This window comes from Oryzias melastigma, linkage group LG13 (genome assembly GCF_002922805.2).
Source record: "Oryzias melastigma strain HK-1 linkage group LG13, ASM292280v2, whole genome shotgun sequence".
Lineage (NCBI taxonomy): Eukaryota > Metazoa > Chordata > Actinopteri > Beloniformes > Adrianichthyidae > Oryzias > Oryzias melastigma.
Genome location: NC_050524.1, coordinates 16,203,217 through 16,226,887, shown reverse-complemented (window position 1 = coordinate 16,226,887; position 23,671 = coordinate 16,203,217). Strand labels below are relative to the sequence as shown.

Below are 23,671 nucleotides of genomic sequence, written 5' to 3'. Positions count from 1 at the left end.
TATATATATATATATATATATATATATATATATATATTAATAATTCACAACTTTATGGGTTTTTATTGTTTTTAACAACTCCTCTTTGTATCACTTTTTTCTTTGAAAGTCTCGTTTACATTTTCAAAATAAATCTGCTTCTGTTTTTACCCTTTTTTTATGTTTTATTCCCCTTTAAGTTATTCAACATTTCCTTCTTGCTCTATCCCCACCCTAAAAACTAACATTTTTTTTCCCTTTTTCTTTCCACTTCTTTAGTTCCTCCACTGATCCAGCCATTTGACTTTCCGCCGACCTCCATTGGTAAATTGATGTACATAGCCTGCGTGGTGTCGTCTGGAGACATGCCCATACACATTACGTGGCGCAAAGACGGCCAGGAGATCGTGCCCTCCTCAGGCATCACTATTGATACCAAGGAGTTCATGAGCTCCCTCCAGATATCCAAGGTGTCACTCAAACACAACGGCAACTACACCTGCATAGCCAGGAATGATGCTGCCACTGTCAGCACAGAGAGGCAGCTCACAGTTACAGGTAAGAAAGTACGTTTTGCTGAACAGATAATAATACACCATTATATTTGGAAATGGAAAGCAAACAAAATGAAGCTATAAGAACATTTCCTCTCAAGTTAAAAGAAACTGTTAGATATATAATGATCAAAACTATGGCAATTGAGGGCGATTTGAACTGTGTCTAAATTTAGAACTCAGTAGCATATTTTACAGTTTTGAAGTGTCTTTCAAAAACCTTATTGGGTTCCTAAAAGATATGTAAAGTACTGGTAACATTATCAATCATGGCATTTAAACAAATACCCAAAAAATGTTCACTGCAGCCCCAAGCACTTAAACAAACACAAAAAGATTTTTTAAGCTCTACTCTTCTAGCCTTTTGTTTCTCATTGTCTCTTTTATCTTTCCAGTGCCTCCGCGGTTTGTTGTGCAGCCCAACAATCAGGATGGAATCTATGGCAAGGCAGCAATCCTGAACTGTTCTGTTGATGGCTACCCTCCACCTAAGGTCATGTGGAAGCATGCCAAGGGGGCACTAGGTATGCATGTTTTACTTCACCTGAACAATTGAAGCAAAATAACAAATGATTGCATATATTGTGATTTTTCTTTTTGTTCTTTTAGCGGGAATTGGAAACCCCCAACAGTACCACCCTGTGCCGCTGACAGGCCGGATTCAGATCATGAATAATGGCTCTCTACTAATCAGACACGTCTTGGAAGAGGACCGTGGCTTCTACCTCTGTCAGGCCTCCAATGGAGTGGGCTCAGACATTAGCAAGAGCATGGTCCTCACAGTTAAGAGTGAGTGCACAAATATAGGTTTACTTAGAAGGGTATGAGTTTTACAATGCACAAATGGCTGCAGATTGGCTATCTAAGACGCTCTAGTGCCCCAACTTTATTAGCTTTCACGCACTAACAGTCTCAAACTAATGAGCCAAGTCGCAATACTCTCTTTGGTGAAGTATCGTGTGCTTGTGTACACACACAGGTAAATCGGTCGAGCAAAGGTCAGCATTAACATGAGAGAAATATCCCAAGGAGCAGACAGCGAGAAAACCTCGTGTGTGTGTATTTGTGTGCACTGGTGACAGGCAGTGAGAAGGCAAGTAAGCAATTGATTTCTGGACTCTTGGGATTGGACTAGAGACAATCAAAAGAAGACTTTGAGGTTAATCATTATCTGAAATCAATATTGCTATCCTGTCCTCCTTGTTGGTAACACCTCAGGTAATGCCATGTATTCACACACATAAATGCAAGTAGCATCAACATCAAGTAAATCATCACCAGAAACCAGCAACATCGATTTTGCAATTTGGCTCAAATCACAAGACAAATGTTAGGGCTTAATTTCTGACACCTTTTTATCCCTCTGCATGCAAACACGTAGAACATGGCGCTTATTAATGTAAATGCTATTCTCACAATGAGTTTCTATCAGCGGGCCGGCCCTCTGTGGTGCCTTCCCTCTTTTTCCTTCTTGAGTTAGTGTTATTGATTGAACCGTTCCTCTCTTCTGCCGCCCTCAATTCTGTCTGTTTCGCTCAGTGAAGAAGAAGAGGGGGGTGGGAGGAAAAAGTGGGAGGGTGAGATGAATAAGTGATGAAAACAAAACAGCAGAACCCTCAGGTCAATATTATGTGTGAGTATGTGTGCGCAAATGCGCCCGTGTGTGTTTGTCGGACGGAGAAGATTAAGTGTGTGAGGGATTTGTGTATCGAGTGTACACGAAAGGTAGAGTGTATCGTTTTTGCCTCTTCATTCACCTAGACTCCAGCGTTAACTATTGGAGAATGAGAAAGGAGGTTTATTGATTTTACCTCATTGACCACAGCTCTTCATTACTCTACTGCAACAAAACTTGGCTACTCAGACTTCCCCCTTTTTAAACCAACGGTTATCCTAACCTTTGAGGCTCTTTTACTTTTTTCTTAATTTCTCTTTTCTCTTAAATTCTGCTTATTATCCAATTGCTCTTCCTTTTCCTCCCCCACACCTCCCTTATCTCTCTCTGTTATCAAGCATCTCTGTCATCAATCTGTTTACCATCTCTATCTGCTACAACCCATTTGTTCTCACCTCCTATTCATCTCACAGTCCATTTGCTTTCTCGTTGCAGTCCCAGCAATGATCACCAGTCACCCCAACACTACCATGGCTAAGAAGGGTCATGTGAAGGAGTTGAACTGCACAGCCAGGGGAGAATGGCCCATCATCATCCGCTGGGAAAGAGGGGACACCGTTATTGACCCCGACCGCAACCCACGATACTCCATAACCACTAGTCCCAATGAAAAGACAGATGAAGTGTTGTCTACACTAAAGGTAAAACCACTGATATTCAATAGAACATGGAATTATTCAAGTTAGACAGTACTCTAAATGAAGCTCAGCGTTAGAAATCCTTTCAAATAGTTTCTTTTGATAAGACATTTTTTGTAATTTCATTCAATGGGCTTTGCAATTAGACCACATCACGTGTTTTTGAGAAATGCAGCACAAAAAAGGTGAATTTGTGGTTCATTCAATGGTAGAAATTGGCATAAAAACTAAAATACTAAGGTATTTTTTAATATTTTCCTGGGGGCAAAGTAACACATGACCAAAAATAAACTCTGGAGAACAAGCAGAAACTTGACCGTGACAAACAGAAAACATTGGACATAAATACACACAGAGTAATAACCTAAACCTGGTGTGCTGTGACTCAGGATAAACGACACATAACAGATCACAAAGCATGACTAAATACAGTAAAACTAAGCTTAGTGCATTCTTTACATTTTTAGTTTAGTTTAGATCCTTCCTGCTTTTTAACAATAGCAGACCCCCAGGTTCATTCACAGCATCCATATGAAACCACCTTAAGCCATGTCCCGTGACCAGCAGATGGCACATGGCAAAGTAGCGCAAAGCTGTTTTGTAATTAGAAACCAGTGTGACCATTTTCATGCCATGCACATCATGCTGCTTTAACACTAAGCAGCATCCTGTTTCTTGACCGAAATAGGACACTGTTTAATTGATTTCAAGTATGTATCTGTTTATTGTTTTTACATAAATTGGGATTTCTGAGTGTAAAATGCTACAAAACAAGTTTAACTGTCTAAGCTTCCAAGACAAACGTGAGCGTCAGGGCTTCCATTAATTGCACCTTTTCTTGGAGTTGAGAGTTTACATTTACTCAAGCCTACAACTGTTGTTTTTTGTGCTGTTTGTCAGAGGAAAAAATAGAGTTGTTCATTGGTGATATTTTTTACCTCTCCCTCTGTAGCTAAAGCCAGCAGAGCGTGAGGATTCAGTTTTCTTCTCCTGTCATGCTATCAATTCTTATGGAGAAGGACGGGGCCTTATTCAACTCACTGTTCAAGGTACTCTTTCTGTCCATAATAATGTAATAGCATATATGCCTTTAATTTTTGTGTATATATAAAACAATACTTCCAATTTAATATCTAATTTGGTGCTTCTCTCTTCTTCATTGCTTAAATATTTATCTTCAAATCCTCAGAGCCTCCGGACCCCCCGGAACTGGAGGTGCGAGAAGTGAAGGATCGAAGTATGAATCTTAGGTGGACCCAAAGATTTGATGGAAATAGCATTATTACCTCTTATGATATTGAATACAAAAACAAGACAGGTAAATGATTCTGAGATTGTTGTGTCAACTTTTCTAGATCATACAAAGAAAATCTCTCTAACATAAAAATACTACATTTCCTTCTAGAAATGTCAAAGATGGTTTCAAAATCATATTTAAATTTTTTTGAGAGGAATGTTTCCCCATTTGTGTCAAGATGGCTGTAGTGCAGTATATAGTGTAATTTTCTCAAAGCTTTGAATCTATTTTAAGCATTCACGAAATCTTTTTAACCAGGATCTGTTGTATTTAAATTGCAAACAAACATCTTCATCCTCAAAGTTCTTCACTTCCTCATCCGAGCTGACATCCGGCTCAAAATGATACGGCTGGACATTACCAATATTGCTTGATATTTTTATGTAGTAGTGGTGAAGATTTATGCTAGGGAGATGCAGAGCTATGATAATCAGACATGGGGGGTTCAGGGGCGGGGCTGCTCAGCTCAGCTCCAAACGCCACGCCCCCTCAGAGGATATTTTAGAACAGGGGCATCAGATCAGCATGAAAAATTGCTTTTAAGACATTTAGGTTGTGGGATTTTGGTTAAAAACTTCATAATCATAATTGAAACACTACTGGGAAAGCTTTTTTTTTTAATAAAAAAAATATCATTGGGGGACTTTAACGATACAAACCCCCTTTGAAACCCTTTTGATCTAAAAACTATTGATATTCAATCCAGATAAATATTTTAAATGAAGTTAGTTTCATTAATCAAAATGGAAAAGTCATAAATTAAAAAAGAAATAATAAATTTATCTTTACAAATACTCTGAAATTTGGTACTGCAACATGCATCTTTAAAGTGGGAGATATAAAGCAGGTAAAGGATTACAGGCACTAGTTTATTTCAATATTGTTCAAAAGCTGGTTTCAGAACAATTAGTTGAACATCTTTAATTTGCTCACTTTTTTATGTTATGTAGTTTGGTCTTTGCAACCTTATTTAAGAGAAAGAACTTGTTACTTCTTCATTTAAACAGAAAAAACACAGACAAGAAGGTCTATGTAGGTGCCATCTTCTTAAACTCCTCTCTGTTATTGATTCACCTCTCAAAACCAATAAATAACTCTTAGGATAAAATGATTGAAATCTGTATTTTATTTATCTTGGATATGTGTTTGTCAAGAAACTGCTATTTGGGAGTAACACAAGGCTCATTATTAGGTCCTCTACTTTTTTTTCCTTTCTAAAGAAAGATTCACCATCTGTATTTGATGATTTTTTTTTTTTTTAGATACCTGGGAGCTTAAGCATGCCACTCGAAACATCTCTCCCACAAACAATCAGGCCAACATTGTGGACCTTCACCCCGCCTCTGTTTATAGTATTCGGATGTACTCATACAATGCCATTGGAAAGAGTGAGGCCAGCAAGGAACTCACCATCAGCACAGAAGAAGCTCGTAAGTCTTTTACTGGATGAGGCATAAATATCACATTTTTTTTCTTGAAAAGTATTTTTTAATCAAAAATACCAGAATGGACCTTGTTTTAGTATCAAGCAGAAGTTCACATTTTGTTGAAAAACAATGATTACTTTTCTTAATTTCTTCTTATATTTCTGTTAGATTTTATCTGAACAAAGAGATGATGCTTTTGAAACATGTCACTTGTTTTCTTAGCTCATGTCACTAAAAGAAACTGTTTTTATGTAGCGGACACATTGTCTTGATAAAACACTCATACTTGTGTCTGTGTGTACCAATAAAAATATAATTGTTTCCCTCAGCTGTTCAGTTTTGAACAAAGAAAAATAACTTTTTTTTACAATATAAAATGTTCTTGTTGCAACTTCAGTATAAAATCATTTGTTTGTGAAAAGTATGCACAGTGCAACAATTAATGTATTTAAAAGTTTTCCCAGTATTCGTCAAAGACTGCAGCTCAGCCACTCTGACCCCATTCCTATTTTAGAGCCTGACGGCCCTCCAATGGATGTGACCCTGCAGGCAGTGACTTCTCAAAGCATCAGAGTCACCTGGAAGGTAAAACATTTTGACCGATTTTCTTTCCAATCTAAACAGTATTGTACATCTTGATGATTTAATTTGTATTACTATATCATTATACTATTTCCCATAAAGTTTTTAGTGTTTCTGATATGTTCTGTCTGAACTCATACTTCCACCCTTTAGGCGCCGAGGAAGGAGCTACAGAACGGCGTGATTCGAGGTTACCAGATTGGTTATAGAGAGAATGGCCCAGGCAGCAATGGCCAGTACAGCATTGTGGAGATGAAAGCCACAGGAGACAGCGAAGTCTACACCCTTGACAATCTAAAGAAGTTTGCTCAGTATGGAGTGGTGGTCCAGGCCTTCAACAGAGCTGGAACTGGACCTTCAAGCTCAGAAATCAATGCTACAACCCTGGAAGACGGTGAGCATGACAGGAAACTCTGACGAAGGTCTCAAACTACAAAAGATTAAACTCAACTCTCTGTGTTTATTAGTGTATATGAGGGTAAAATACACCATGGTACATTAAATATGAGAGTTTCTGTTGTATCAAATAATACATTTTATGGTTATGTTAACAAAACTCTGTTGAATGGATAACAAATTTACAGAATAAGATGAATAGAATCTAACTTATTTAGCTTTTTAGTAAATCCAGAAGAATTTTAAATGTTTTTTGCAAAAAAAAAAATATGTTTGCATTTAAAACAAAGACAGTTTTTTTCAAACTGAGGCACAACTAAAGCCTCCATAGTATAAAAATATTGAATTGGAAACCTAAAGGAATTTTGGTGTTTTTTTTTTTTTTTTTTTGATGAAGCAAAGCCAATCTGTTCCTTTGTTTACTTAAAAATAAAAAGGGAAAAAAAGAGAAGAAACTTGGATGTTTCTTTATTTCCTTTTAGGAAAATACCTGATCCCTGCTCACATAGAGATGTGCACATAAACAAACATAAACTGACGTGTCACATACATTTCCACTCAGTGAACAGTTGGCTGAGCCCCATTGGTCCGGAGCAGAAAGAACCCTCCAGTTGCTGTCACCGTGGCGACAGTGATATTGATGGCCATTATGATAATAGTGATAACAACAAGCATACTAAAAATAATTATAATTAGCTTGTCTCTCTGTCTGTCTTTCTCTCTTTCCCTCTCCTAGCTTCCTGCTGTAATTATCCACAGCTGAGCGCATTGTCTCTGCTACCTCTTCTTTTTCTGCCTTTCTCTTCCTACCCTCACTTTAAACTCTTTTCTTCCCACTCTCTTTATCCCATCTCATCCTGCCAATGTTAACATGTTATTGACTTTTTACATTTATTTATTTTTTGCAAAGTGTTCGTTTTTGTTTCTGTGTTTTACTTGTTGGCTCTGTGACTTCCCCATTGCCATTGACAGAAGACTAGACCTCCATGATGTTGAATAGAAAAAACGGGGATGGGAAAGAGGAGTGATTATTGTGGCATGTCTTTTTTATTCATAGATGAATTGTTAAACTCCACATGAGGTCTAAATACGTCAATATTGTTATTTATTTCACAAATGTGTTCTTTTTTCTGGAATCAGCATTGAAGCCAAAGGTCAGTTTTGGTTTTCAGGTCATTCTTGGGTTTCATCCCACCTCTCCCCCCTTCTCTCCATCTTCCCTTCTCTTCACCAGCTGCAGAGAACTTCTCTACTCGACTTGGCTCAGCAGCTCTCTTTCATGTTTTCCTCCAGTCTTTTAAGCAGCTCTCTTCCTCTCTTCCTGTCCCTTACTTCTCTCACAAGCTGACTTCTGTTCATCTTTAACACTGGGCGTCATTTAAGGTCTGAATGACCAGTGGTTAGTGGTCGCCAAAAGCTAAGACACCTGTTCTGAAGGGGACAGAGGGAGGCTTTTATGGAGAAGGAGGTTTGGTCCTACACATACAACCTGACACCTTTCATGGGCTTTTCATCTATCTCTAGCTTGTGCAGGCGTTTCTAGTGGGATGTGGACATTAGCGGTCAACACCACGAATGCGCCTTGAAAACAAACCGCTCAGTGGAAGCGAAGCTTAAGATCCCATGACTCTCTTTATTCTATGTGGTTTCATCACATGTTGAAAATGAGTATTTGAAGCAGTAAACATTACATCGTATTTGTTCTATGTTGAGTCCATTTAGAAAAATACCGGATTGTTACTCTAACATGTCCAACTTCTTCACACATCTTCTATAAAGCACCTCCATCTCTTTCTTTAAATTATTTAGAGTTATAAATATTTTTACCTGCTGAGTTGTGATTGTTTTTTTTAAATTTCTTGGTAGAAGGTTGCATTTCTCTTGCCCTATGGGCTGTTGTCAGAGGGCATGGACTAGTGCTCATCTTCTACAGTTCGAATGTCGACCTGGTGATGTGTAAAACACTAAACCCCGTGAATTTGTTGTTAAAATTGATATGTAAACACAAAACAATCAAGAATCACAATTTTAAACTCACATCTGACTTACAGAGTGAAATGTCTACTGAATCGCTAATCTAAATGAGTGCTCCACATGATGGAGTTTATTTGGGTGACTGAAGAAGAACTAGAAATTTTAATAAACCATTTCACTTTCTCTTTCCAGTGCCCAGTCAGCCCCCTCAGAACGTGCGAGCCATCTCTGTCACATCCGACGAGGCGGTGATCACATGGGCTGAGCCTCCAAGAATGACTCTGCATGGAGTTTTGAAGGGATATCGGGTCGTGTTTTGGGCTGTTTTCCCAGATGGAGGTACGTTGAGTCAATCTGAAGTCGAAAGATTAAAAAAAAAAAAAAAAAAATCTTATCTAGCCTGACCCCCTCTCTTTTTATTTATCTTTTCTCAGAGTGGGGTGAAATGCAAAACATTACAACGATCAAGGAGCAGGTAGAGCTGAAAGGCCTGGAGAAGTTCACCAACTACAGCATCCAGGTTCTTGCGTTCACTCAGGCAGGAGATGGAGTACGGAGCAACGTCCTGTACATCCAAACCCGAGAAGACTGTGAGTCTATGCATCTGTTTCCATTGATTTAAGGATCTTAAGATGGTTCCATTTGATCAGGCTGCGTTTTAGGTCAGCTTTAAGGGTTTTTCCTCTCGATTGAGGCACCAGTGTGGGAGGCACAGAGCCAGTGGGTGTAGAAGGGGCCTTTGTAAGGCTGAGGTTGCTGATTAACAACCTCTTTGTGCTCTGATGTGCCATTACCAGTGCTAATGAGAATTAAGAAGCCAAGAAGTGTATGTGTGTGTGGTTAAGAACCCTAAGGGTGTTAGTCACGTGTGTGCACGAGAATACAAAGGAGTGTGTGTGTGTGTGCGTGTGTGTTTAGGGTGTCTTTGCCGCTGAACATTTCTTTGTGTCATTGTGCGGGTACAACTCCACGCATGTGTGCACGTGCTATTGTTTATGTGCAAGTCTATCACAGTACCCAGCACAACGAAAAGGATTAATTCTTTGTGGCTTAGAGAGAATTAATTTTGTGCTTACACTGGCGGGATGTGGATTACATCCGTATCCGCCTCTTCTCTCCTTCCCTGGGGCCAGTCAGAGGAGGAGGCAGGCGTCTAGAGATGGAGAAAATGAGAGGAGCTAAGATTCTAAGAAGTGTCATTTCAGAAAAGGCCTTTATTCTCCTATTCTTTCCATATCTCAATTTTATTAGCTGGCCTCAGTGCAGGATCCACTCAGATATGTGCGCTCTCTTATTCTTCTCTGAGTGTGCACATGTCTGCGGGTGTGTAAGTTTATTGGAAGCAAACTGAGTGTGTCCTTTTCCCTCTGATGTGGGTTGACAGTGTGTCCAGGGGCAACCTCTTCACAAACCTTTTTACGTCTCTCTTGGTCTAACCCTTTCCTTTGCCCTCAATTATGTCTGTAACATATTGAAGTGTTTGTAGTGCCTGCCATTTTAAGCCTCTGTGTCTAAGATGCACAAACCATAAGAATACAATTTGCAAATTTATGAGGATGGATTAATTTTTAATTGGTGTTTTGGATGGCCATTGTATTGAGTCCCAAAGATTGCTTTTATTTTTTAGTAAAACAATACATGATCACAAGGAAATAGCCAGAACATTCAAATGTCATTTTTTTTACTTTTTTTATTCAACAAACTTGACATTAATAATGTCAGTTATTTGTTGCCTAAAATGCTCAGATTTTTTACAAAAAAAATTGTTTTTTTGTGTTTAAGTTCTTCCAGGGTTTCTTCTTTAAAAAATTTGCAAATTTTACAAACTAATTTTTAAGCAAGTTTAAATTTACTCCAAATACAACCAGAATTATTTAAAGCAAGTGTAATTTTGTGTTCAATTTGTGAAAATATATTTTTTAAAACATGTAAGAATACAGCCACCAAATTTTTCCTGAGTTCCAAAAAAAAAACGCTCATTTTGGGGTAAGATTACCCAGCGAAGATAGGAAAAAACAACAGTTATGTCTGTGCATATAATGAGTTCACAATATAATATTGTTTTAAACATTTTACAATTATTTTTGGGAAAATTCTGAAACTTTTATGCACTGCACTCTTTTTTACTTCTTCTAACAAGTGGCAAAGGAAAATCGTCTCTTTTGTGTTTTTAACATGTACTTGTTGAATCTTTCTCATAATAGAAGACCTATGCAACAGAATTTGTGAATAAACTGCATTTCTGAGTATTTCTTAAATCAAATCGCATTGGATCAGAAAACTGGAAGCTAGAAAAACCTCAGACTAATGATGCACTTACTGAAATGGACACCCCAGTCTCTTTTCTACCCTCATCTTCACTGCTCCCTTGCGCTCATAACGTACGGCTAGATTGATTCAATATTGCTCGCCTTTATTTTTGTGCAGCTAATAGTAGCTTGAGGCTATAAGCTTGCACATGAGCCCGCAAACAGGACTCTTAGCGACAAGGAGGGGGTGGGGTTGCTCTTAACAGTCCCGCCCACAACCCAGAATTGTATATCTAATGAGCTACTGCCGCTGGGCATAAAAAAATGTCTTAAAAAACATCAAAGGTATTTTGATTTTGGCTAAAAACTGCACAATCATAATTAAAAGACTACTGGGAATGTTTTTACAAAAGAAAAAATGTGTCTGGAGTGGGACTTTAAGGTGTATTCAGACTGAACACATTAGGTTTGCGTTTCCCCTGATAATCCAGAACAAATTTTTAGTCTGATAACACCAAGCGGGCCCTGGTCCGGGACCAGGAACCGCTCTCTGTTCATTTCCAATCGAACTGAGCTCCTGTTTGCTCCGAGTTTCCTCAGTCAGAATAGGTTTGTGCTCTGAACAACTGGATTAAAATGGCCACTTTAGCCAATATGGTATGTAAACAGAGAGCCAAGCATGGAGGAACAATGACACATACCAAAGTAAAAAGTGTTCTAACTCACATTGATACAGACGCCCTCGTAATTACTAGCTAATGACTGAATGTGACTTAGTCACATGATTCTGTTTACAAGCTTTGGTTCAAAACAGAAATGTCCGTTTGACAGCAGTCTAAATACAAACCAAACACAAGATTCATGCTCAATCTGGATCAAATAATGTGGACTCCGCACCAATGGAATTTTCCTGTCTGGGTACACCCTTAGTTTCAAGGAGACCAGGGATCACATTTTTGGTCTGCACCAGGGATCAGGTGAGCTTTCATTTGTGTCAAAAGAAGCAGACTATCCAAACTAACGAACCATGGTGCAAATCAAACCTGCCAGTGTGAATGTGACCTCAAAACTACATAAAATAAGGTATCAAACCAAAAACAAAACTCAGAAATGCACCACATTCACAAATAAAACAACCTACTTTGTTCATATAAAGAAAAATACATGGTATTCTCTTAAATACATAAATGGTTTAATTGTATTTTCCTTAAATGTATTTTCCATAATAGCTATATAATACAGTATGGTGATATGTAAAACCTTTCTTTTTACCTGCTTCATTTTTACAATTTAGTACCTGGACCTCCAGCTGGCATCAAAGCTGTGCCCTCCTCTGCCAGCAGTGTTGTGGTGTCATGGTTACCCCCTCACAAGCCAAATGGAATCATCCGCAAGTACACAATCTACTGCTCCAGCCCTGGCTCAGGTCAACCAGTAAGTTACAAGAATGGAGGGTGAAGTTACAGGGCTAACAAATGCTATTTTTGGGGAGGAGAATGATCTACTCTTAGACTGACTGCACGATGCAGAAACAACCTCCTCTTTTTCTTCTTCATTCCTACTTAGCACAGAAAAAAAGCTTCATTTATGTAAATAATTTTATGTGCGGTTAGCATCAAGGTTATTTTTTGTAACGAAGTGCTGCCCTGCATTTGTTTCTGTGTTTCAGAGCGCGCATTTCTTTTTTATTTAGTCTAGTGCTGCAGTCTCAGCAAGATGTGTGTATGAAATGAGCTCTCCTCATACTGCAGTGTGTGCGTGTGCAAACTCACCCTCCAGCCTCATTTACATATCTGCGTCTCATCATGTTGCCAGGACAACCTCATCTGTTCATCAACGAAGGCAAAAAACAAGCCAAGCGCAAACACACTCAGTCCCACACCCACACGCACACACTAAATATAAATACACTCGTAAATGCATCACACCAGCGAGATAGGGGTGCATACATGCACTGCACAGTGTGCTGCTCATATTTTTATTACCGTGTGCATTCAACAGCCAAAAAATATATACCCTGCATGTACACACTGATACACAAGCATAATGGAAATGTGCCTTTCAAGAAACATACATGAGTCCTGTCTTCACTCTCCCTCATTTACAAATCAAGCCTTCTATCTACATATCTATCCATTTATCTCTTTCTTTTAGTCTCTCTCCCTCTCCCTCCAAAGCCCCGTGCAGAGTTGGGGATGATTACTATGTAAATGAGTGCATCTGAAGAGAAAGAAGGAGGGATGGGGGGGTCAGACACACCGCATGGGGAGTACTTTTGTTCCTCTTTTCATTATCTCGCTCTATCTTTCCCGGATCACTCCTATCGCCACGCCGGAGGAATATTTTAATATCTGTTACAGCAACAAACACTCTGTCACTCTTTCTTCCCCGCATCTACCCACCCATTCACCACATCCATTCTTCATCCATCACTTTGCCCATACCTCTACTTGCAGTGAAAAATAAAGAGACAACAGCGTGTGGAGGGGAGGCTTTTATGTGGACGTAACAGTCAAGTGGAAAAATGCAGGGAAGGTGAAAAACAAGAAGGCGAATTTGAGGATAAATGCAGGGAACAGCAGAAAGAGAGCACATGGATGGCAGGCAAAAGTGGAGAAGGGGTGGCGAGAGTGTAGGAAACGGAAAAAAGGTGGTGCAGTGTGTAAAGGAAGGACAGAAAGACGGTGAGATTGTAAAACACCCAGTGGGTTCCTTAATGATGACCTGCTCTTTAAAAAAAACATACATGTTAGAAGAAAATGTTGTGCTGACATTCAAATAGGAAATAACAGGGGACAACAACACAGTTCCTTCCGTGCTGGCATGTTCACTCTCTCTCAGCAGATTTGACACTTGAATCACAGACTTCTTTTCTTCTGTGCACAAGTTTCTGACAGTCCAAAATCGACTCTAAATGAGTGCCAAACACATGAAGTAGTTTAAAAAACAAAGGGCTAGGAGTGAAAATGAGGAGATTTTTTTAATTCTAAATCAAAGTCAGTGTGTGAGTCTGTTGATTTGGGTATAGTGTCTGCACCTCCTGAGTAGATCAGGATGTGAGCTGAGTGGTTAGAGGTCAGAAGGTGAAAAGTGATTGACAGGAGGTTAAAAAAAAGGTTGGTTTTTGTGTGTTTATGTGCTGAGGGGACAGTGATATGTACACGTCTAGACAGCAGACACATGGCTGGGTTAAACACACTGCAATTACACATCAACCTCCAGGTCATGTGTGCCACTGCATGCGAGTTGTCTGTATGTGTGTCAGTTTGTCCGTGCTTGTGGGTTTCCGTACTTGTTTGTGTAAGCGCTGCTCTTTCTCCGGTCATTTCTGTGACTCTGATTGCCTTTCTTCCATCACTGATGCCTTCTGTAGATATGACTGTTCATGATATCATTTGTCTGTTCCCTGTTGTCCTCCTCTCTCATATCTCTGTTTGTCCTCCCTGAGGAGAATTGACAGGGAGAGGGAGCGGGGCTGCACTTCCCACAATCTCAGCCTCCCGTTTCTCCGGCAAGAGCCACCTCTTTCCCTTCCCTCCAGCATCATATGTCCAAACTGTTTTGCTTTATAACAGCATAATGTACTACAGGCCCTGCCATCACGATTCACTTGTTAAAACAAACAATGTATGGGTTGTGTGGCTCACAAAAATAGCAAACAAAAAAAACCTGAAGCAGACACACTTAGATTAATATTTTGATACGTCATTTATTCTGACCTATTTACAGTCACTTCTCTTTACGAATATTTTGTTTTTTTTAACGCGGGCATGCGCCTCAATGCATTTCTCCTTACTTCTCTGAAGCTACACACTGTACAGACTCAGAAGATTCTGTCACCATGTTTGACGTTCCGTTCTAACACCTGTGATATTTTTATTGACAAGCTGCCAAGCGAGTATGAGGCCAACCCGGAGCTGCTGTTTTACCGAATCACCCACCTCAACCACCGACAGCAGTACCTGATCTGGGCTTCAGCTGTCACAACTGCAGGTCGCGGGAACTTCAGTGACAAAGTCACAGTAGAACCAGCCGCTAAGGGTAAGTTCCCGGTATGTGATAGTTTCTTACAGTGCAAATATGTTGTGCAAGAAGGAAGGGATCCTGGATGTCTACATTTGTGATCCAAAGTGGGTTCTGGGTAATGTGAGTAGTGCGCCACCACAATGTGTGGTAACAGCAACACATATGACCAAAAATCACCTTTTCTAGACTCAATGACTCATCAGTGGAGTCATCACTGACAATATCACACACAGGCCAAACTTAACAGTACAAGTAGAAGCATTGTTCTAAGAAACACACAGGAAGTTAGCAGGAAGGCCCAAAAATAGAGGTTTATTCCCTTCAAAAATCAATGTTTTTAGATTGTAAAAGCGGTTGTTTAATTTTCCAGATTTAATTTTGCTCCTCACTATTATACATCCTTTTCATCACCTAGTTTTGGGGTGACCATAGTGCAAAGGTAGAGATCGCAAGTTTACTCCATCGGTGCGTGAACGTGTGGGAGAATGGGTGAATGGACTGTGACTGTACAGCGCTTTGGGCCTTTTAATTATGACTGGAGGATACTGAGCGTTCAGGTATCGATCCGATTCTGGTCAATATCACAGATATCGATAGCAATATTGATATTTTTGGTAAATGTAGTGGATCTGACCTGAACCTCAAAATCTTAATTGTTTTTAATGAATGATTTTTTTGTACAATTCTCTTTTTTAAATTACTTGATAAACATAAAAACAGAATTACGACAATATTTTCAATTAAATGGAAAATATTATGTTAAAATAGAAAATTCGTGAAATTAAAAAAAAAGGTTGAGAAGTGAATGGAAAACAGTCTACAAACCAAAAGAAACAAGGAACTATGACACAAAGTTAAATCAAATTGTTTAAAGATAAAGAAAACGACTAGTAGAAATTTAAATAATTACTAACTTTTTATCCTTTAAATAGAAAAATTTTAAACACGTGAAAAGTAAAAAAACAACTCAGCATTTAAATACAGTGGAAATAGAGTGAGCAACAGAAAAGATACAGATTCAGAAAAGTTTCAAACTACTTTTTCAGATGTGTATATATATACGTGTATATATATATATATATATATATATATATTCATATTTCTATTTTATCTTTTTATATTATTATTATTTTTTTATCTTTTATCTTTTCTACATAGGAGCACAGGTCACTGGAACCAAATTCCTTGTATATATTCTATACTTGGCCAATAAAGCTGATTCTGATTCTGTAAATATCAATATCTGCTAGCCGATATTGATCTGTCACCAACTTGAGATTGATACTATCGATATTTTGGATCAATCCGCCCCGCACTACTTTTAATAAGCAGGTAAAGCTATATATAAGCATACACAATTTACCATTTAGCTCAAACTTTAAACAAATGTAGACGACCACACATCATTTTTTTTCCCATCATTCACTGTGTTCAACAGTGAATATCCTCAAAAAAAAATAAATTTAAGCTTTTTTTACTTCATATATCCTCCCATGTTCAGTCTGCTTGGACTTTACGGTGGTGTGCTATTGATTTCAAAATTCAGAGGGCACAAGATGAAATGCCTCCAGCCAAGGAGAGGATAAGAAAAGAAAGACAGCATGAAGAGGGAAGGAGGGGAGAAAACGACAGCAGGAAAAAGGGAAGCAAATACATATCAGAATGAATGAACATGAAAATAGTCAGAGTAAATCATTATACTTTAGGTTGGAAGTTTAATAAGTGACTTAGAAGAGCAGCCTGCGGTGTGTTATCCTTCCTTTTATTTGTGAGTGCAAAGGTCGGTCAGTGTGTGCTTGTGTTGTTGTGTGGCTCATCTGATCAGCAGCTGTAAATGGCAGTGTCCTCCAGGCTTGCCCACTCAATACTTCACTCAACCTTAACATAAGAGCACTAGAGGACCAGGATCGAGACACCGAGTGTAGAAAAGAAAGAGTGTGAGGAGGTGGTGGAGTGACAGTGAAAAAGAGGGTTATTTGACTGAATGAATGGGTGTTTCTTTCATGCGCTCTCTGCTCATCCTTTAGTCCTGTGCACTTTGTCTTCCATTCTTTTGCTGGACAACGTGACATTTTGCTTTCTTGTGAATCATAAAATGGACAATATTTCTACATTTTTCTCCCAGATAATTGATCCTAGTATAATAAATGGAAGATAAACTTGATCTGAGCATGTCATTCCAACACCACACTAATAATTCATTGAACTTTGTTAATAAAGCTACTGCTTTACTTTCTTTTTTGAATTTATTATACTGGTAAATATTTTTTTTTCACATTTTCTCTTGTTTTCAAACAGCTCCAGCTAAAATCATATCCTTTGGAGGTACGGTGACCACTCCCTGGATGAAAGAGGTGCGCCTGCCCTGCAGCTCAGTAGGTGAACCCACACCTTCCATAAAATGGACCAAAGACAGGTGAGAATTTCTGCGTGAATTATTATTATTGTAAAAAAAAAAGGCTTTGTGTGAACTTGATGGTCTGAACAGTAATGTGAAGTCATAACATTTTGTAATGAAATGCTCTCTCATAACTGTTATGGTTGTCAGTTATGTGTGATGATTCACCCTCACGCTTCTCCGTCAGTGAGGACACCGCCATCCCTGTGTCTGTGGATGGACAGCGCCTTATTTTGTCCAACGGGACTCTGGTGCTGCGCTCCGTTAAAGCGGAAGACTCTGGCTACTACACCTGCACGGCCACCAACACGCTCGGCTTTGACACTATAATCGTCAACCTTTTGGTGCAAGGTATTAAAGAGCCAGAGTTACCACCTTCTCCTTAGGAAGAAAACACAATAAAGCATCTGTGGCAGTAGTAAAAGTGATACAAAATCTTTTTGTATCTCTTTCTTAGTGCCTCCAGACCAGCCTCGTCTAACAGTCTCCACCACCTCCACATCCTCCATTACGCTTGCCTGGATACCAGGAGATAACGGCGGCAGCTCTATCAGAGGTATGTTACCAAAAAAGCTGTGATTTTGTGTCTGATCTTGTATACACGCATCCTTTGCCTCTTATCTGCAGCTAACACTTCTGTCATGTTATTGTGCGCTCCCTTTTGTGCGGATGACGTGTCTTTTACCTGACGCTTTGTTATTGTTGAGCTTAACCATTAGTTTATTGAATGGTGTCCTGGTTTTGTGTCTCCCTGTTGACTGTGTGTCTGTCTGATTATCTGATTATTGGTGATGCGTGTGTGAGGCGGGCCATTGTGTGTGTGCCTGAATGGGCAGGCATGCAAATGGAATTTCAGATTGCTCCCTCTTTTTCTCTTTATATTTGTCACGAACCAAGCACGTAAAGATTGAAGTGTGGCAGTTCAAGGATTTTATGCAGGGAGGGGACTTCTCGTTTAGAAAATCCCATAAAAAATAGCAAAGATGGGTTGCTTTTTTATTTCTTACTTTTTTTTTAGTAAGTCTACATTTTGTCTTCCATCTATGAGGTAAAGCATGCTATTAAACCAATGAGACTGATTGAGCTTCCTCTTTTGGGAGAGTCTAAAAACAGGGCTGCTTTTGGGGCAGAGAATCTGGTCAATTTTTTGTTCTGCATGCAGACAAGTGTAGGTGTTAGGACCTATTTTCCAAAAAAAAGACCATCTAGCACAATCATTGTGAGTTTTAGAAATGTAACGTAGAGAAAATTAGTGAAAGCTACGTTTACATGCAAGTGTGCTTTATAACATCCATGAAAAATAAACCTTCTAAGATCAAATCTGTGTCAGGATAGGTGGCTCTAAAGCAGCTGATTATGAAAGCTGTCACCATATTAAAAGCTCTCATTTGCATAGATGCTCAGTCAGAACTGTAGACAACTAATGGCGGCAGAGAAAAAAAAGTGTCCTGCAGCAGAGGTTGAAGGAAAGCAGTCTTTCTCTGCCATCTAGTGGACAAAATAGTTGTGCAAATAACCGTGTGGATTCAGACCAAATTATTCAGCAAAAAAAAGTTTTATATTCGTGCTTTCACTTCCACAGGTTTTGTGCTGCAGTACTCAGTCGATAATACCGAGGAATGGAAAGACGTGTTCATCAGTTCTACTGAGCGCTCCTTCAAACTGGACAACCTGCGTTGTGGAACCTGGTATAAAGTGAAACTGGCGGCCAAGAACAGCGTTGGTGCTGGACGAATCAGCGAGATCATTGAAGCAAAGACTCACGGACGAGGTGAGAAATAAATATGAGATGGTGCAGAAAATTAAAAAAAAGTAACAACTATTTTCTGCTGCATCCACTTAAACTGGAATACAAATATGTGGAAGCTATGATTTGTGCATTTTGCTTTTGAAAAATGCCTTTTATTATGACTTTTTTACATTTTATCTGGTGATATTAAAACATATATGACTCAAAATCATTTAAAAAGGAGGGGGAGAGTTTTGAAATTGGGCACAAATGGGCCCTGCTTAAGTATCATTGGGGATCATTTTTGACTGAAAAAATGACATCACACAAAAGCCCTTCATTTTTCCTCGTCACATTTTGTTGCAGTTCTTCAAAATGGGCTAGATTTGAACTCTTCCTAAGGGTGACATACAAAAAAAAAAGACTGCTTATCAGATTTTCTATTCATACTATGCTACACTTCATAAAAACCTCTTGTTTTAAACTACCACTGGTGCTATTTGTACATAGGATTAAGGCGGAATTTGATTTAAAGAAATGTTTTGCGATTATCTGCCCAGTATACAGTGTGGTTTGAATTTGAATAATTTTTTTAATTTTCCCTAACATCTGAAAGCATATCTCTATTTGAAACTCTTTACATACGTTTAAATTGTCTTTTTATACTGCTGCTACAAGGAGACCAAAATAATTCAAAACTAACACACTTTTGTCCAAAACTTTTCCTCATTTTGATGTACTTGCATACTGCTGTCACTGCTGTATTTTTGTTAATGAAATTATGCAAATTCATATTCTAATTCACAATATTGAATATTCTAATTGTCATCTGATTGCGAATGTATGTTTTCTAGAGCCCCAGTTCAACAAGGATCAGCCTGTCTTCACCTATATTAACTCCAGCCATGCTCGCCTCAACCTGCAAGGCTGGGCTAGTGGAGGCTGTCCAATCTCTGTGGTCACTCTGGAGTTCAGACCCAAAGGTCACTTTTTCTGTTAATTAAATATATTCAGAAATTACTTAAAATGTATTACTGTTTTTGCTCACCTATTTGCTATATCAAGATAAATACCTGAATGCATCAAATTCAGCAAACATTAGTGTACATTTACTTAAGGCTAATTCTTTTTATAGAGCTACATTGAAACACATTATACATCATGTGATTTTATTGGTGTTTTATTGCAGGTACGTGGGCTTGGCAAAGTGTTCGGACAAACGCCACTGCAGACGTGTTCCTGGCAGAACTGCGTGAGGCGACCTGGTACGAACTGAAGATGAAAGCATGTAACAGTGCTGGCTGTGGCAACCAGAGCTCCCAGTTTGCAACACTGGACTATGATGGAAGTGAGTAGAAGCATATTTTAGATTAAACATCAGCATGACCTAAAACATCCCCTCAGTGGTTTCTATCGTAATTAATAACCTTAGATTGTTTTATTGAAAGTGCTGTTGCAGCTGCTTTTATTTCTGGGTGTGTGCAGGCACGATTGCTCCCATTAAATCCCCGCTAGAGAAGAATGATGATGTGAAGAAGCTGTTCTCTATCGGTTGTCCTGTGATCCTGGTCACTGTCGGCATTGCACTGCTCTTCATTATTCGCAAGAAACGCAAAGAAAAGAGGCTGAAGAGACTTAGAGGTGAGGACATTATTTTAAATAATCAGTTCTGGAGGGAAAAAATCATTATTTCTTGTCTGGTTTTATTTTGAGACTGACATAAGAATTTTTTTTAGATGCCAAGAGTCTGGCAGAGATGTTAATCAGGTGAGATTAAGTTTTATTCTCTCAAAAGATAGGTTGGAATTTTTGCATGTTCTGTAGGTAAAAGTTAATCTGAATTAAACAGTATAGTAAAAACTCAAATGTTACTCCTGTTTTTCTGCTTCAGCAAAAACAACCGCAGCTTTGACACCCCTGTTAAAGGCCCCCCTCAAGGCCCTCGGCTGCACATCGACATCCCCAGAGTACAGCTGTTAATTGAAGACAAAGAAGGCATCAAGCAAATTGGTGAGTGGAAGAAAGAAATACTTTGAAATTCTCTTTGATGACAGGAAACCTTCAATAGAAACTGTTCGGAGCACTTTTCCAAAGCAACTTTGATTTTTGCAGGACTCAAGAGCCTTCGTAGAGTTTCAATCCTAAAAACAATCCAGATGGTGCGTGAGTAGTCTTGGGTTAAGGACGACCTTAACTGTAGGTGTTTTGCAATAGGTAACAATTTTTAAATATGTGTAAGACTAGGGACATATTGGAAAACCCAAGGAGGCACTCATTGAGGGTAAGATAAAAGCTGTTTATTGAAGCTCAGTTGGTAACGGAATGATGATACTGCCAGATGCACAGGGGAGTCTGTAATAGAGTCAATCGGGGTCTTAAAGGAGCGACACGTCTGAAATAACAAACACCTATTTGTGCTGGAATTTATTGAAGACAGTACACAATTGGAAGATATACGGTATTCTGCATCTAAAATTAAAGTTTTTTAACTGATCATCACTGGATAAGGGGATAAACTGAGAGTTGTGTTAGTCTGGAGGCGGAGCTGTCAGAGCTGACTCTTCCTGTAGGGGGCAGTTGGGATGGATCTTATGTCTGCACGTTTCCATCCGCTCGTTTTCATGGGCGTGGGAGGGGCTACTGTAGACAGTGGTGCAGGTTTTTAGAGGATTACTCTTAAATGCATGAACGGATCAAAATACCACTTTGGGGTTCTTTATAGTGAGGAATGAACAGTAAAATGCATTTAAAACCTCAAAAAGTAGAACTTGCAACTTTTCTCAGTAATTACAGAAAAACCTAAATTAAAAAATAAATTTACTAAATTGTGGATTAAACCTATATCGTGTTTTTCTACAATAAGCCCAAAGGCCCCTTATAGCCACAAAACCATTCAACCATTCACATAAATGGTGGCAGAGCAGGTCATTACATGTATTATTTACTGGACAAAACAAGGTGTTGACGTCACCCATAGACCTTACCACCAGCCCTTGTAAAATGAGGCCAAAGCCCAACACTGGGACTTCCTGTTCATGTGACACCATTTTGTAACTCATAGCGTGATTAGTCCGAGTTGGTTTGAGTCACGTTTTTAGAGGAACTACAGTCCATAAACATGAGTGAGGTCGTTGGAAGTCCACACCCTTTCCACCGAAAGAAGCTCAGGAGAATTTATCAATCAAACGTTAGAGGCGGGGCCAGCGGGCAGAGCAAGAATGGTTCTTCTGACAAATAAAATGACTGTGAAATAACTGTATTTCTCAATGGAAATCTATAGGATGTTTGGTGTCTTGAAACCAGCGGGTACTTCCTATTTGGAACACGAAAGGAGAGGGGATGATATGTCCAGTGATTTTACTTCCAGTGGGGGAGTTCAATGTTTTGCCCACGGACACTTGAAAAAATATGTAGGCAGAGCGGGAACTGAACCTGGAAACTTCTGATCAATGGGAGGGTGACTGCTCTACCTTGCTAGCCTTTTCATCACTCTGTTATTTTCTCTCCAGGTGACGACAAAGCTACAATCCCTGTGACAGATACAGAGTTCAACCAAACCGGGAATCCTCAGAGCTTCTGCACTGGTGTGTCTGTCCATCACCCTGCACTCATCCAGAACACTGGTCCTTTGATAGACATGTCTGACATCAGACCAGGAACCAGTATGTCTTCTCTCTTTTACCATGTATACGTTTCCTAAAGCAGTCTCTAGACTGTAATTGTAAACTGTGTTTTATCAAAGGTCTTTAAAGCTCTGATCTCAAGATAACGCCACTTGTTTACTTAGGCTTAATTGTCATTTGAGCTTTTTTTTTTTTCTTACAAGTTCTTGTTCACTTCCCCGGCTGTCAAAAGTCTTTGTACATGTTCATCTCTTTTCTTCATCCACTTACCACCAGACCCAGTGTCGAGGAAGAGTGTGAAGTCAGCCCACAGCATCAGGAACCGCTACTCTAGTCAGTGGACTCTGACCAAGTGTCAGGCTTCTACGCCAGCCCGCACTCTCACTTCAGACTGGCGCACAGTTGGCTCTCAGCATGGCATCACTGTCACTGAGAGTGACAGCTACAGTGCCAGCCTCTCACAAGACACAGGTTAGCAGGAGGGTGAAATGACACTTTGCAGCCATTAGCATGTACTGCATGACTATGTGACCTTCAAAGGTACAGAGAAAAGGCTATTTCTATCAGTTGATTGGCTCTCCTATGCTGTATCTTTCTTGTACCCACAGATAAGGGGCGCAACAGCATGGTGTCCACAGAGAGTGCCTCTTCCACCTACGAGGAGCTGGCCAGAGCATATGAGCATGCCAAGCTGGAGGAACACTTGCAACATGCCAAATTTGAGATTACAGAGTGCTTTATTTCTGACAGCTCATCTGATCAGATGACCACAGGTACCAATGACAATGCAGACAGCATGACGTCGATGAGTACGCCGTCAGAGCCTGGTATCTGCCGTTTCACTGCCTCGCCACCAAAGCCCCAAGACTACGATCGTGGCAAAAATGTAGCCGTGCCCATTCCACACCGCGCCAAGAGTAAGTGACTTTAATCGTTTTTGTCTTAATTGTAAAAGCAACATAGGCTCACAACGCAGAGATGAACTAAATGGAAAAAAAACTGTGAGAGCATTTAATCAGAGCCACAAGACATGTGGCGACTTTCTGATGGATTACTACCACTTTGCACAAAGTTTTTCCTATAGAAGAACACAAGTTTTTTTTTAATTTGGCTAAAAATGTCAT

At 39.4% G+C, this 23,671-nt stretch overlaps 1 protein-coding gene across 2 annotated transcripts in view; it reads left to right on the top strand.

The window, feature by feature from the left end:
- Positions 1-23,671, top strand: part of LOC112149376 (Down syndrome cell adhesion molecule-like protein 1 homolog) — a 106,433-nt gene that overhangs the window by 77,257 nt on the left and 5,505 nt on the right. Inside the window, exons 10-34 of one of the 2 annotated variants that reach the window (XM_036214795.1) lie at positions 259-537; positions 929-1,057; positions 1,143-1,322; positions 2,644-2,849; positions 3,799-3,895; positions 4,036-4,164; positions 5,406-5,573; positions 6,085-6,155; positions 6,306-6,546; positions 8,715-8,861; positions 8,957-9,112; positions 12,066-12,205; positions 14,659-14,812; positions 17,096-17,213; positions 17,383-17,546; positions 17,653-17,751; positions 18,778-18,966; positions 19,779-19,907; positions 20,114-20,272; positions 20,410-20,565; positions 20,661-20,691; positions 20,816-20,934; positions 22,434-22,508; positions 22,824-23,018; positions 23,156-23,464. In XM_036214795.1, coding sequence (XP_036070688.1) covers positions 259-537; positions 929-1,057; positions 1,143-1,322; positions 2,644-2,849; positions 3,799-3,895; positions 4,036-4,164; positions 5,406-5,573; positions 6,085-6,155; positions 6,306-6,546; positions 8,715-8,861; positions 8,957-9,112; positions 12,066-12,205; positions 14,659-14,812; positions 17,096-17,213; positions 17,383-17,546; positions 17,653-17,751; positions 18,778-18,966; positions 19,779-19,907; positions 20,114-20,272; positions 20,410-20,565; positions 20,661-20,691; positions 20,816-20,934; positions 22,434-22,508; positions 22,824-23,018; positions 23,156-23,464 — 3,840 coding nt within the window. Of the gene's footprint in view, positions 1-258; positions 538-928; positions 1,058-1,142; positions 1,323-2,643; positions 2,850-3,798; positions 3,896-4,035; positions 4,165-5,405; positions 5,574-6,084; positions 6,156-6,305; positions 6,547-8,714; positions 8,862-8,956; positions 9,113-12,065; positions 12,206-14,658; positions 14,813-17,095; positions 17,214-17,382; positions 17,547-17,652; positions 17,752-18,777; positions 18,967-19,778; positions 19,908-20,113; positions 20,273-20,409; positions 20,566-20,660; positions 20,692-20,815; positions 20,935-22,433; positions 22,587-22,823; positions 23,019-23,155; positions 23,465-23,671 lie in introns of both variants that reach the window. The other variant, XM_024277031.2, reaches the window with a different exon arrangement.